The sequence below is a fragment of the Aythya fuligula genome, chromosome 22, assembly GCF_009819795.1.
Source record: "Aythya fuligula isolate bAytFul2 chromosome 22, bAytFul2.pri, whole genome shotgun sequence".
Lineage (NCBI taxonomy): Eukaryota > Metazoa > Chordata > Aves > Anseriformes > Anatidae > Aythya > Aythya fuligula.
The window spans coordinates 7,432,669-7,446,527 of record NC_045580.1 but is presented as its reverse complement, the minus strand read 5'-3'; the positions used below and the strand labels follow the sequence as shown (position 1 = coordinate 7,446,527).

Genomic DNA, 13,859 nt, shown 5'->3' with positions numbered 1-13,859 from the left:
TCTGAAGCAGCTCTCCGCAGCCACCAGTGCTCTGCTGCACGCTGCTCGTCCTGGCAGCGGTACCTTTCCAGACCATCTCCGACCTGATGCCTTCAGAACAGAAAATGTTTTCCAAAATCCTGTTGTCGGCCGTCAGCATCCTGCTCGCTAATTTGCTGCATTTCCTCTCCTCCCTGATGCAATTCATTCCAGGTAAAATGCATAAACAAACAAATCCTTCTATCCCATCATCTTGGAAGGGGTTTTCTGTCGACCTGCTGTTAAGTGCTGCTGCTAGCACAGGTCGGTCGGTAGAGCAAGCTTCTTTCTAACGATCAGGAATGAGTAACTAAGCAAATTCAAAACGTTTGTTGGGAGCCAGCATTCTGTTATTTACTGAAAAGGTAAGCGGGAGAGGCAAGTACACTGCACAGATTCTCTCGGATTATTAGCAGATACGGATGGTTTAGAGCTGGAAAGCCAGTCGGCAGCAGATTCTCTCTGCAAGGGAGGCTGCTGTGAGGTGTGTAAGTGGGTTGTGAGAGGGAGAGGATTGCTTAGGGCTGTGACATTAATGAAGCTTTGATCGTACAAGTGGGAAATTGTGCCATGGGATTTTGCCTTCCCACAGCACTCTGCAGTTTGTGCCATCATTACACAATTCGATCTGTCTTTTGTTGTGACTAAGAGAGGGAGATCTGCCACTGTAAAATAGGAAAATAATACAGAGCAGGTCAGTTCACCAGAATCTCTCCTTTCCAATTTGTTTTTATTGATGATGGTTTTCCTCCCCTTTAGAATAAAAGGGTTGGTTCCCAAAGCTTGGAAAGGCTCTCCCATCTGCTTTTGTGTGCCACCAGTGCACATCGTCCATGGATGCAAGTTTAGGAACAGTCCAGGAGATTTTTTTTCCACTGCATGTGTAAATAAGTTGGTGTGAGGCATGTCATGTTGTGTATTTATACATGACTGTATAATCTAGTTTATATTGGGGTTCTTTGCTAACTTCTCCTGAACCCTGCTTCTTTCGTTGTGTTTAAACTGGACTGCATAGGAATGTAAATATTTTTCTTTTTGATTATCTGATTAACATGAAAAGCCTGAAATTTTCCTTGCGTCATTTCTTGTATCTTTGTGGAAATTACAATTTTTCTCCGACTTTTAATAAGGTCTTTTTGAAAAGGCTTGCTGATATAGCATTATCTCAACTTAGTTAAAAGGTAAGAATGTTGAATGTTGAGAAAGAACCCCTCCCTTTCTCTCCCCAGCACTACTTTGTTCAAGCATTTGAGTGAAAAAGTGATAATATCAGAAAAGAAAATGTGAATTAAGTTTGTTCCATCTGTTATATTTTCCATGACTGGCCAAAGTTTACTCTCTCTCCTTGTTCGTGGTGTCTTTCTAGAGAAAGTGTTCCAAGGACTGGGCTATGTAAATCAGTATTGAAGAAAGAAAATTTTATACTTCCTTCATGTCATTGAAAAAAAAAAAAAGGCCCCTGAAGTATAGTATTTATAAGTATTTATTTCTATAGGTGTATTTAGGGAATCAACAAGTATTTCATATGCAAGTATATGCACAGTTCACAGTTACTCTTCCGCCTTACCTCTCCTTGGCATGTCTTTTTCCCCTCCTTTTCCCCATTTCTTTCTCCTTGTGTTTTATGTTACTTCTTTTATGTTCTTCTTTGCCTGTTAGCAAGGAAGTGGGTGGCTGAGTCCCTGACAATGGGAAACCTGCAGGCTAGACCGAACGAGGAGTCATGTATGGGGACTTCCCAGCAGACACAAGGCAAGTGCAAGAACTTCAGTAATCAGTGTGAGACTCTGGTGAGCTGAGTATCAGCCCTGGTGATTCAGTGTTGGCAAAGGCTGGAAATGAATAGCTACAGCAACATCAGTTCAATTTGATGTGGGGTGGGAGACGGGTAGGAGAAAGCTATTTTGCTTGCCTTATTGTTCCAATCTGGAATTTAAAGGGATGATAACAAGGCCCACATTTTGCGCCAGAAGATTTCCAGCACAGTTATTCTTTATTCTGAATTTCTGTGAGACCTCAGGGAGCTAGAGTTCCTCTGCTCGAGGAATCCCAGCTGTGAGCATTCTTTTTACTGGTCTGGTCCTATATGTCCTTCTGAGTCAGACTATGCAGTTGCATGTGGAGACAAACGTTAGGGACCCCTGTGCCTTGGTTTTAAATATGTATGTTAAAATGAAAGTGGATTTGCTATATTCAATGTGATTGCAATTTCAAGCCTAGCAAATATTTTCTGTCCACTGTTAAGATTTTCTGACCCACCCATCGCTGTTCAAGTATAATTTATTTTCTGATTCACTGCTGCTCTACCCAAAACACATGGGTTACTTAATGTACAGAAATTTTTTTTTTTTTTTTTTTTTTTTTTTTTTTTTTTAAAGATCCTTGTCCTTGGTTTCACAGCTTCTGGATGTGAATAATCCATGCTAGGATGTCAGTTTGTGACAGGCAGAGAAATTGTGGCACACCTCTACTTGAATGGAAACAGCACATGAAAATGATAGGCTGTGATAATTACGCAGAAATAGCTTACAGTCTTTGGGAAAGATCTGAGGAAATAGTACAACGCTGTATTTGGCTCTGCCTCTGCTCTGATATGCCAAATTAAGTTTAGACACTAATCCTGTTTTTAAGGGTTTGAAGTAGCATGGAAATTAGAACCCAGAAAAAAGTTCTTTGAGCTGGCAGGTTAAAATCTTGCACTGTTTTTCAGGTATTATGCTCAAACAAGTATATCAAGTACCACTGCGAGTGTAGTGCCTTTGATTTGTTGCTTATTCAAGTTCTTCCATCTTGGTCTGTAGCCTGAACAACTGTGGCTTTGTCTTATAAAGGGCACAAAAAAAGCTGTTCCTTAGTGCTAGCAGAGTCAGTTACTTTAGTTACTTGTTGCTCAATATTAAAAAACAGTCTGTCTTTTTTTTTTTTTTTTTTTTTACAGAGATTGGTGTCTTTTTGGGAAGCTAGATGTTAAACATTTAGAGCATTTAAGTTAAACATTTAGGAGTGATCCTATCTGATGGCAATATGCCTTTATTATAATAGCTCATGACCAGTGCTTTCAAATAGGAAGTGTTTGTACTTTATCTGCTTAGTGCATTTCAGAGTAGGAGCAGTTTTTAATATTAAACTATGATTAAATCTGGAGGGTAGACTTTACTCAGGTGGGTTTTATTCAGATTTATTTTTAATAGGGAAGGAATATAGGCTAGGCAGGTATGGATTTGTTTGTGATTTTGTGTGTGTGTAGTTTTTATTATTATTTTTTTTTTAATTTAAACAGAGTTATAGTGACTCATAGATTCGCAACAAATCAATATCCTGTAAAGTACTCGTTTTGTATTGTATTGTGCTGTACTGTCTTGCCATAGGTATTGTAGCAGCTTGGTTTTTTTTGAATGAATGCCAGCCTTTCAATTTCTGACAGGGAGAGATATGCTGTACTAAGTCCTTCTGGTCTTGCTCCACATGCCAATTAGTCTGTGGCATTGTTTTCTGCTACTGATCAAGTCTCAGTATATTTTAAAATAATGATTCATCACAAAAGGAAGGAAACAGAAGGTAGGTTGCATTAAGTCCCTGCAAAGAAGCACCCATTCACCTGCCCACCCGAAGTGCATAAATGTTGCATTGCTTTGTAGGTGATGGTCAATGAGGAAATCTCCAGACAACCTTCTTGTTCCTAGATCTGACCAGGGGTCAGTAATAATGAGGTGGTCTACATAATGAAACTGAAAGAGACTTTTTTTGTGTGTGTTGTGCTGAATGTAGCGGAGGTAATTGCTTACTTTTGTCTTTTGTTTCTTGTCCTGAATCTTTTCATAACCAACTCAGGAGAGCAAACCTGCTTCCTTCCTGACCCCCCTTTTTGTTCCCTCCTTTTCAGAAATATCCTAGAATGACCTGTTATGTTTCTGAAAACTTCTGTTCTGACTCATCTGGACATCATGACTGCATTCCATTTAGCACATGTTACAGTCAGGATCTTCATCTCCTTTGATCACTTTCCAGGAGGAAAGATACTACATGGTCTTGCTGTGCTTGTTTTCTCTGTGGTCTGATCGTACATGGCAATAATGTACATGTTCTTGTTGTATATAGCCTGTTCTCAGACGCATTCTAGAAATCTCTCAAACAGTTGGGTCTATCCAAGGTCAAGAAAGATGAATTCTAACCAGATGAGGTTGCAAGGACTACTAAGATGATCATGTAAATGACAGGTTTGAAATAGAAGGAAAGCTAAAAGAAATTTGTTTGCTTAGCTTAGGAAGTGATATAATTGCTCTCTTTATAAACAGCATGTGATAAACGCACGAGAGGGAGAAATACCAAAGCCACCTGACAGTGCTGACAGAATAATGAGGATGAGGATCTGTCCTATTAAAAACTTATTTCTGTAAATTCATAGTGTTTTTCTTATCACCTGGGCAGTGGGTTCTAAAGCAGTCTTCCAAACAGAAGTTAAGAGCCAGGAAACAAAGTAACTTTTAAGATTGACTTCAAATAGAACTTTCTGGGAGAGCAACTGGGATGAGAGATGACCAAGGAGGTGTTTGGCAGTCCTGTTCAGGCTTATTTGTGAAGTATATCTTCCTAAATTTCCATATCATAGAATCATAGAATATCCTGAGTTGGAAGGGAACCATAAGGATCATCAAATCCAACTCCTGGCACCACACATGTAATAATGCTGCTCTCCAGTATCTTCTTCTGTTGCTCCATCCTCGGTTATGCCATTGTTGCTTCTGCTTAGATGAAAAAAATCTCTATTTAGGAACATGTTGTTCTCATTTTTTTTTATTTTATTTTTATTTCTACTTTTTTTTTTTTTTTTTTTTTTTTACATCTTCACAAACTTTCACTCAACCTACGAAAGCTGTATTTCTGCAAATACTGATGGCAGTCACTAAATCAGGTACCAGTTGATATGAAAAGCCTTCTGTTCCTTATATAAGGAAATACTATGGAGCACTCATGTTGGGATCAGATTGAGTGCTTCATATAGGATTTAATCAGAACTTAATTGAATTTTAAGAGGGAGAGGATGTTGGTGGTTTGAGGTTAATTGCTTTAGCCCTGCAGCCTGAATTCTTTATCTAGCTGACTTACCATATTAAAGATCTAAAGAAGGATTTGAGGATTGACAAGCTAGAGAACTACATTGAAGGGATCTTGCAATTCAATTTCCTGCATGCTTAACACCCATTCTGTCTCAAGCTGTCCTAAAGAAGCAAGCTCAGGCAAATGCTGTGTGCCAGCACAGTTCTTATACAGATAACCTCCTGCTCTGAAACAGCACATTTCCTCTAGGTGTGAATACGTGGTTTCAGAGGTTCACGGATAAATTGTGCAACCTGTGTAAATTCACTTACTTGGATTAAAGAAGGTAGGCTAGAACAAGCATCTGCAGTGGTGAAAGTGAGTGGTATAACCAGAACAAATCGCTCCCTCAAAATTCAGGTGGAGTTTGATTATCTGACTGGAATTTGTTTAGTGTTTTTGTTTTGTTTTGTTTTCTTCTGTCCTAGAACTGGTTCAGGAATGGACTTCTGTATGCCACGCTGTCCTTGTCTATCAGTGTTTCACTTGTGCCTAAACCTTCATCAGTTCTGGTTTAGTTCAGGGCTAAGTAGTCTAATGGTGAGGATGGAGCAGGGCAGCAGAACAACTCCACTGACCTGTGGAAATGGAGCCTGTGCTAGCCGAGGAGGTGGTAGCATTGGGAGGGAAAGCGACAGCCTGGACACTTTCTAGATAAATCCCCCTTTGCAGCTAAATGGATTGCCAAAACAATCCTTGTGTTGATGAGGCTTTGCAAGCCAGGCTACTGGAGCTTATAACTGTGTGCTGTTAGCACACAGCATTCCCTTCTCTTCACGCTTCATTGATGCTTTTGTCCTAGTAAGGGGAGATATTGCAGCCAATGTGCAAAAAAGAGACTACATCAGAAATGACCTTTTCCTCCTATTGCTTATATCCTTGCAGGTAAACCTGTTTAATCTGCTTTGTTCTTCCCTGTCAGTATATTTCAGCTCAGTTTCATTTGTGTTCTTCATCGCTTCCTTTTTTTTTTTTTTTTTTTTTGCAGGGAGGGGGGAGGTCTGCAAGGGGAAAAGCTAGTGATTACCTTCTTGAGCTTCTGAAATCGGATTGTCCTGGTGAGTTTGAGAACTGACCTGTGCACCTTTCAATAGTCTGAGCTTCTGGTATACTGCATTTCAAATGCTGCCAGCTTGGCAAAGTCCTCCATGCGCAGTGTAGAGAGAAAACATGACAACCTGTGTTTGACAGCCTGTATTCTTCCAAGACTTGGGGTTCTTTGAATTCATGTTTGTAACTACTATTTTGTTGTTTGTTTAGCAAGCTATGGCTTGCCTGGATTTACAGTAGAGCACTGGGAATCCTCTGGGATGTTCTTTTTAGTGAGCTGCCTTGCTGTTTTTTTATTTTTTTTGTCTTTCTCTTAGAAAAGCCTTTGTACTACGGGTAGAAAAACTTCTTATTAATTAATTTATTAATTTATTTATTTATTTAAATTCAGTGGAGAATGTCTAAAGTTTTGTTTAAGAACAGCTCTTTGTTTTTAAGGAACCTAATGCCATGATGTATCCCCTCTTCTAAATCCCATCATTGGGAGATCTTGAATTTTGGCTAACTACTCAGGTTGAAAGGAATACTAGTAGTATAAAATTTCTTCACTGTGAAATGGCCAGCATTAGGAAAACTATGCATTACCTTTAGCTGCAAACAATGCTGTTGGTTACTGTGAAGAACCTCATAGCACAGTTTTTCAACACTGTTTCAGAAACCCTTGGTTAAATCCAGCTCAGATGAATTCCTAGACAGAGATGTCTGAAGTAGTATTGAACATGACTGGACCTGGATAAACCTTTTTGTTAAATCGTATGTTGCTGCACTGGTGACTTCATCTGCAAGCAAGCAGTGAGCAATTCTTTTAACACAGAATTAGTTCACAGCTGTTAATGCCAGAGAATATGGCCATGATGGCATAGTAAAGGATAGAGGCTAACATATAGTAATCCTTGCATCCACTCTATCCAGTTTGCTGGCATGGAGCTGAAGTGAACCATACTTTTTATCATATTTCAAACCTCAAAGCAATGGATGTTGCTAGTCTTTGTCCTCCGTCTTCTATGCTGTTTGCTCCGTGCTGTATTGGCCTTGCTTTCCTTTGCATGTTTTACGCATACAAAAGCCTTTGCAGTCAAGGACTTTGCAAAACACTTTTCTCATTTCACAAATAAAAAAGGATAAAATGTGGGCATACAGTAGCATCAATAATGCTTATAAAGCTTGATGGTGAACCACTAGTCACAGGACAGAAGAAAGACCCTAAGAAAACTGCCCATTTTATTACTTCCTTTTGCCTGCAGAACAGGTGTCTCTAATGGATTAACTAGGTAAAGTTAACTCCACTGGATTTTCGTCTCTCTGTGGATGTGTGGGGTATTATGGGAGCAGAGCTTTAGTTTGAGTATCTGGTACAGATTGGCTGCTTGCAGGATGCCAAATATTCTCCTAGATACCCAAACTCAAGCTCTAGCAACTTTCTGCTCATTCAAGTGAAAATCTTAGTTACTTGCTCTTTGTTGTCACTGCTTTCTTTGCAGGTTTAAAGAGATCCCTGCCCAGCCCATCAAAAGAGCAAACCACTTTGCCCACTTTGCAATGCATTTCACCCTTACTGAAGACGGTAGAGGAGACCCCCCAGCCCATCCCAGCAAAGGTCAAAGGACATATTCCTGAATGGATAAATGGCAATCTGCTGAGGAATGGTCCTGGGAGATTTGAGTTTGGCGAGGAGAAGTAAGTCTGGGTTTGGTGAATTTGTCAAATGATTCTGGCCTGAGCATTAGCTAAACCTAAAGGGGACCCACCCAAATGGCTTGCTACTGCTCTGGGGCACCTTGTAATTTCTTTTGAAATCAGGCGAGGGGGAAATGCTTGTGTTATCATTGTTTTAAGAACAGCTGCTCCTTCATCTAGAAACTCTTAGCGGGCTCTCTGAAATAGCTGTGTGGTTAACTTACTAAGGGTGGAGAAGCTGAGTCACAGAGAGGCTGTGTCCTACTCAGAATGGTATAATGAGGTAACAGGGCTGGGGATTAAAACATACACACTCCCAGTCCTTTGTCATTAACAAAAGTCCATCCCACGAGCACTCTGAAACCCAGGGCGCAACTTCTAAAATTGACTGTGCCGAATTGTGTGAGTTGCTTTAGAAGCAAGTCCATCTCACTTTAAAAACAAGATATCAAAACATTTTAAGAAGGCAACCCCTTCCTTTGGCTTGGGATCTGCCATTCTAGCAAATGGATGAATTCTTCCCGCGAAGCTAATGGCAGTAACTAGCCAAAGGTGATCATACAACCAAGCCATTCTGTGGTTGATTTTGTGATTGATATTATTTCTGGAGATTTCTTTAACGAAACAAAACCACATATTTCCAGATATTTCTTTAAGTCTCATAGATTTCTCGTATTGGAGAGAATGGCATCATGCCAACAGCTGAGAGCTAAAAGAAGTTCCTTGTGCGATTGGGCTTTCAGTAATATTTTCTGTTCTTGTTGTGCAGTAATGCACAATTTCTTTTCCTTTTGCAGAAGTCTTCAAAGTGGCTGGTTTACTAGTATAAATTATTTCCCCCATACTTTGCATTTTCAGAAATTCCTAAGGTCCGTTTTCAGATGTGATACAGGGAGCCCCAATCTCTCTGAAATTCAGTGCTTAACTTCAGGACCCTCACCCACAAATACATTTTATTTGTTTCACTCAGTTGAGGCTCATCACAAGGCTGTATGTGTTTGTTTGTTTGTGGGCTCTGGACATGAGTTTGTCACAACTGATAATAAAGCAAGAGGGAACAGTGTAGCAGCCCATAACATAGTGTCCAACTCTTGTTCTCCTATTTATGTCTGCTTGTAGATATAACCACTGGTTTGATGGCATGGCCCTGCTGCACCAGTTCCAGCTGAGGAATGGCACAGTGACATACCGGAGCAAGTTTCTGCAGAGCAATTCATACCTCACTAACAGGCAGCACAACCGCATTGTGGTCTCAGAATTTGGGACACTGGCAATGCCAGACCCATGCAAGAGTGTGTTTGAGCGCTTCATGTCACGCTTCGATACGCCAAGTAAGAGGGTTTCTAAGAAATGTGAAATGTTCTAAGACTTTCTTGGGGAGCTCATGGTTCGGTTTGAAGGGAGCTGTGAGGAAGTCTGGTGGAGGCCTATTCTGAGCCCATATTTTTCTTAGAATATGGTCTCTTGGAACAACAGAAACTACTACAACTCGGTGTCTGATGTAGCTGGGAGATGTACATTCAGCTTAATGTTTTAGTGACACTCTGTCTCACTTACTTCCAGAGTTTGTTGTAAATAGCCAACAGAATTGTTTCCAAGGAACACCCTGTACAGGTCTGATAATGAGCATTACAACCTGCCATTCTCCCTGAGACACAGCTTTGCCCTTAAAACACCTTGCCTTGCTAAGCTTGTAGGTTAAGTGGGCTAATCCTTCCTTTCCTGTACTAAGGTGTAGGAGATGATAGAAGTTAGGGTAAGAGAGTGTTTTGCACAGGAATGGAAGTACCATTGCCTACAGATTCCTGCATAAATTAGGAAAGAAATAGGCTTAATTTAAACCCAAGTGTCTTCCACTAAAACCAGAACGGACCTAAAGTGTGCAACTTGTTGCATGTGTCTGTGACAACTTTCTGCTTCTTATCTTCCTGTGGTGAAGGATCTTGTTCTGACCTGTCCTGTGGGCTTTTCTCAAGGCAGCTTTGGGCTCTTTGTTCTCTGTACACACAGTGCTCAATCAGGGGAATCTTTTTTTCCTTGGCTTTTCTCAGCCACCTGGCTAGTGGGTCTCAGTCTCCCTAAGAGTAGCAAGAACAGCTCTGACTGCTGTGCATGTGTAGCTCTCAAGGGACATCTCCCTGACTCCATTTCAAAGAGAATGGGGAAGAGAGAGCAGTCTCTTCCCAAGTCCTGTCACGCAAATAGCATCCTTGCCATCCCCTTAGCCCACGTTGTAGCCTCAAGTCTCGCCTCTTGTTTCTAATGGTGTAAATCAAACATGGGACTCCTCATACAACTGCCCAAGGAGAAAATTTTGTCTGGGGAGGAAGGGAAGAGAGAGATGAAGAAATAAGTTAAAAGCAAAGGGCGTATGAAAGTATGAAGGTTACGCTGGCTTCATTGGAGTCATTTCCATGCTTCCCTTACACACAAATGTTAACATTCTAGTATTTGAAGAAGGCAAATTAAAATGTGGTAAGTGAAATATGAAAAAGAAATTGAGCCTCCTACTTGAAGGTAACACAGTTTTGTCTGTGTTGCTCCTTGACAACATCTGAACAATGCATTTGGTGCAGATGTGAGAAACAAAACCTGCTTAAGCCTCTAGGAGGTTAGTGGAATTACAAGTCTTCCCAGAATGCATAAAGTGAACAGCTCAGTTTCTTTGTTTGGGTCCAACTTGAGCTCTTTTGCAGGTTTCCAGATCCCGTAAGAAGCAACACAAGAATCTCACCCTGGAGCCCTGTTGTGCACATGAACAGTGTGACCTTAACTGGCAATGCTGACAAGGCTTAAGCATCCAAATTTAATTGTTGATGAGATACGTAAAACTCTCTGCTGGGTAGAAAAGCCTTCCATCACTGCAGATACACAGTTAAGAGGTCAATTCAAAAAACTTACGCTTCATAGCTTTTTAAATCAGTGCTAGTATATTCTTTAAATTATATTATTAATGATGTTACTATCACTGACCTGTCTCATCAACAGCCTGAGTCCTTGCTTTTTTGTGTTACTGTTGAGTACATGGAACTTTGTGTGGGGTCTTTCAGTGAAAGATGCTTTAACTTCCCCAGCAACTGTTTCTCAAGATTTCTGCTGATGCAATCAATTCCCTTTAGTTCCAGGAAACAACACACCATGAGTAGGTTATTGGTATCTAACACTGAGCTGAGAAAGATGTGCAGCAAGTGCTAGTCCTCATCCTTTTGTCCCAAACTCACTTGTGCAGAGAATTTCTTGAGTATCTTTGTAGATTAGGGAGATATCTCTGATCAACCACAGGGGGATCAGTGTCACTGCAAATGGGTTTCTTTGTCTAAACATGTCCAACTTGATATGATGTAATGTAAGCTTAAACAGAGCTTGGGTTTTGTTTCAGAGCCAAGTGACAATGCCAGTGTGAGCTACGTTGTGTACAAAGGAGACTATTACGTCAGCAGTGAGAACACCTTCATGTACAAAGTGGACCCAGAAACACTTGAAACAAAGGAAAAGGTGTGGGCAGGTGGGCTAAGGGGGTTGGCTTGTGGTACAGAAGAACCAGATTGCAAACCAAATGATCAATGCAGCTGTAAGGCATAGTCAGAAGCATCTCTGCCTTGTGTGCTTGAGTCCCTGAGAAATCTACCTAGCAGCAAGGCAGCTCTCACTCAGTCACTGCCCACTGCAGCAGACCAGGGCAGAGACAGATGTAGACTCATTTCCGTTTGGCCTTTTTCCACCGAGCTTGCTGCTTGTCTGGACTTGCCTGTGCTTGTCTGTGCGTGAAGAATAGAAGTGCATACCGGAAGAAGTTAACATCACTGATCTCAGATCTCTATTCTTCCACTGTCGCTTCAGTCTTCCCATCTGTTCCCTTTATCTCTCCACACAACCCCAGCTCTAAACACTACAGACCTGCAAAGTCTTGCCTAAAACCTCGTTGTTACAACGGGGTGGTGAAGCCAATGTGAAGTCCAAGTGTAGCTGCCACTTTGCTTTTGCCCATGCTAGCAAAAGAACCAAAAGTCAGAGCAGAAGTCTTCCCATATGTCCTCTGCACTGCCTCACAGGAGCGTGGCTGTCTTTGAGGGTAGAGCATGGCTTGTGAGATGGCAGGGTGAGCTATGCATCCCCCTGCAGGCTCCTTTAAAGGGGGTATGGATATTTGCTGGGCTGGCTCACTGGGCAAAGGACTGAAGAAGGATTCTGCCCTTCTTGAGTATTAACTGCCCTCCCTGTATGTTACTGTGGACTGTTTAATACCATAAGATAGCAGTCTCATCACACCCTCAGGTCTCGAGGGAGGCATTCCAGCAGTCCCTAGCTCTCTACAGGACCTGTTGTGAACCATGAAGGTGCTCTGTTTATGAGGTATTGCATGCTACTTGCGTGTTGAAATTGAGAGTTTGATTTGCTGTTTTCTGTTTCGTAAAACCACAATTTAGTGATGAGAAGATGTGTAGGCATTTTTAGTTTGAATGTTCAGCTCTGTTCAGCCAACCTGTCACTTGAAGAAAAAAAATCCCCTTAAGCTGCTTTTTAGATGTAGACTGGCATTTTTGGGCTAAATGCAGGAATGGAAGGGATGACTTCACATTTAAAATCTCCGATTCGAGATGCCTTAAAAGGGTGTGGTTTTGTGATCTTCTGGTGGCTTGGTATTCAAAAGCAGCAGATCTTCCATGCCTTAATGTTTCAATGCATGTGTTGATCCCCCTCCTGCTTTTTTTCTTCAGACTTCCCTCCCAGCACATCCTCTCTTCTGTCTGAGTCCAAACCACAGCCCAGCCCCAGGAAGGGAAAGTACTTTTTGTGTGTGTGTGTGTGTGAGGAGAGTGAACAATGACTATTGATTAGCTATGTATGCTTTCAAAAAAAAAAATACATATTTTTTTTTGGGGGGTGGTGGGTGGTGGTGGGGGGGTGGGCAGTGACTCTCTCTTTTTGCATGTCTGTAGTGCTTATTACATGGGGATTCAGGAAGATTTCAGGCACAAAAAGGGCTTAAATTCAGATCTCACAGTAGGGCCATAGTCATTAAGCTATTCTTCCTCAGACTTCACCAAAACTAATGTTTAGAAATTGTGGCTTGCTAGAAAGCAACTGGAAACATGCACTGACTGAAAATCTCTGGGATTTGCAGGTAGACTGGAGCAAATTCATTGCAGTGAATGGGGCCACTGCTCATCCTCATTATGCATCTGATGGGACGACATACAACATGGGCAATTCCTATGGGAAACATGGTAAGATTGGATCTGACCAGGTCTGGCCAGTGGGCAGGCTGGACAGGCTGCTCCCTGCTGCTTCAAGGAGCAGTTATTGAAGAAGCTTCAGTGTCTAGAGATCTTGAAACTGCTGTTTTTCTTTGCGTCAAAATGACGGCAAATCAGGTTGGTTCTAATTTCAGGTTGTCAGCCTGCCCCAGAAAAATGTCTTCTCCCCGCAAGTAGTTTCAGATGCTTCTGACTCTGGTCTGTGAATATCCAAAGGATTCCCCACTTTTTCTGCCAAGGTTTTATGGAAAATAGGAGAATGATATTTGGAGTCCCATTCAGTGTTGAAGCTTCATGGAAAGAATTTTGCCATTAGACACGTTTTCCACTTACATTAACTGGCTTTTGATAAGAATGATAACAGTGTATACAGGAAAGAAAATGGAAGTTATTACAGTGACTTGGATATCACACAGTGAACCTGAATTATCTGGCATAGATTTTCTTCTCAAATCCAGGAGCATTACACCAAGTTGGGATCTAGTTATATCTACATGGTTGCTCAGAGCTAGCAGGCACTGCTGAAGGCCCTCTTGTTCAGGTGTCTGAGGCCTATGAAGACAGCCACTGCTGTTTATTATTATACCTCAGGCCAGTTCCAATTCACTGAGCAGTTGCCCAGTTTTGTTTTTCATTCTTGCTGTTTTCATTTCCTTTTGGCTTTAGCAGCAACTGGCTTTACAGCACATGCTGTTTTCAGCTGGAGAGACTAAACCTTAGATGATTATTCAGATATGCCCTTCTTAGCTTCCCACGAGC

General features: G+C 41.3%; 1 protein-coding gene across 4 annotated transcripts in view; it reads left to right on the top strand.

Annotated features, from left to right (window-relative positions):
* The window catches only part of BCO2 (beta-carotene oxygenase 2), a 43,344-nt gene that overhangs the window by 22,611 nt on the left and 6,874 nt on the right, over positions 1-13,859 (top strand). Inside the window, exons 1-6 of one of the 4 annotated variants that reach the window (XM_032201795.1) lie at positions 15-192; positions 1,678-1,770; positions 7,647-7,842; positions 8,962-9,173; positions 11,222-11,337; positions 12,968-13,070. In XM_032201795.1, coding sequence (XP_032057686.1) covers positions 87-192; positions 1,678-1,770; positions 7,647-7,842; positions 8,962-9,173; positions 11,222-11,337; positions 12,968-13,070 — 826 coding nt within the window. In that variant the 5' untranslated portion in view covers positions 15-86. Of the gene's footprint in view, positions 1-14; positions 193-265; positions 384-1,677; positions 1,771-7,646; positions 7,843-8,961; positions 9,174-11,221; positions 11,338-12,967; positions 13,071-13,859 lie in introns of those variants that run through there. The other 3 variants (XM_032201798.1, XM_032201797.1, XM_032201796.1) reach the window with 3 other exon arrangements.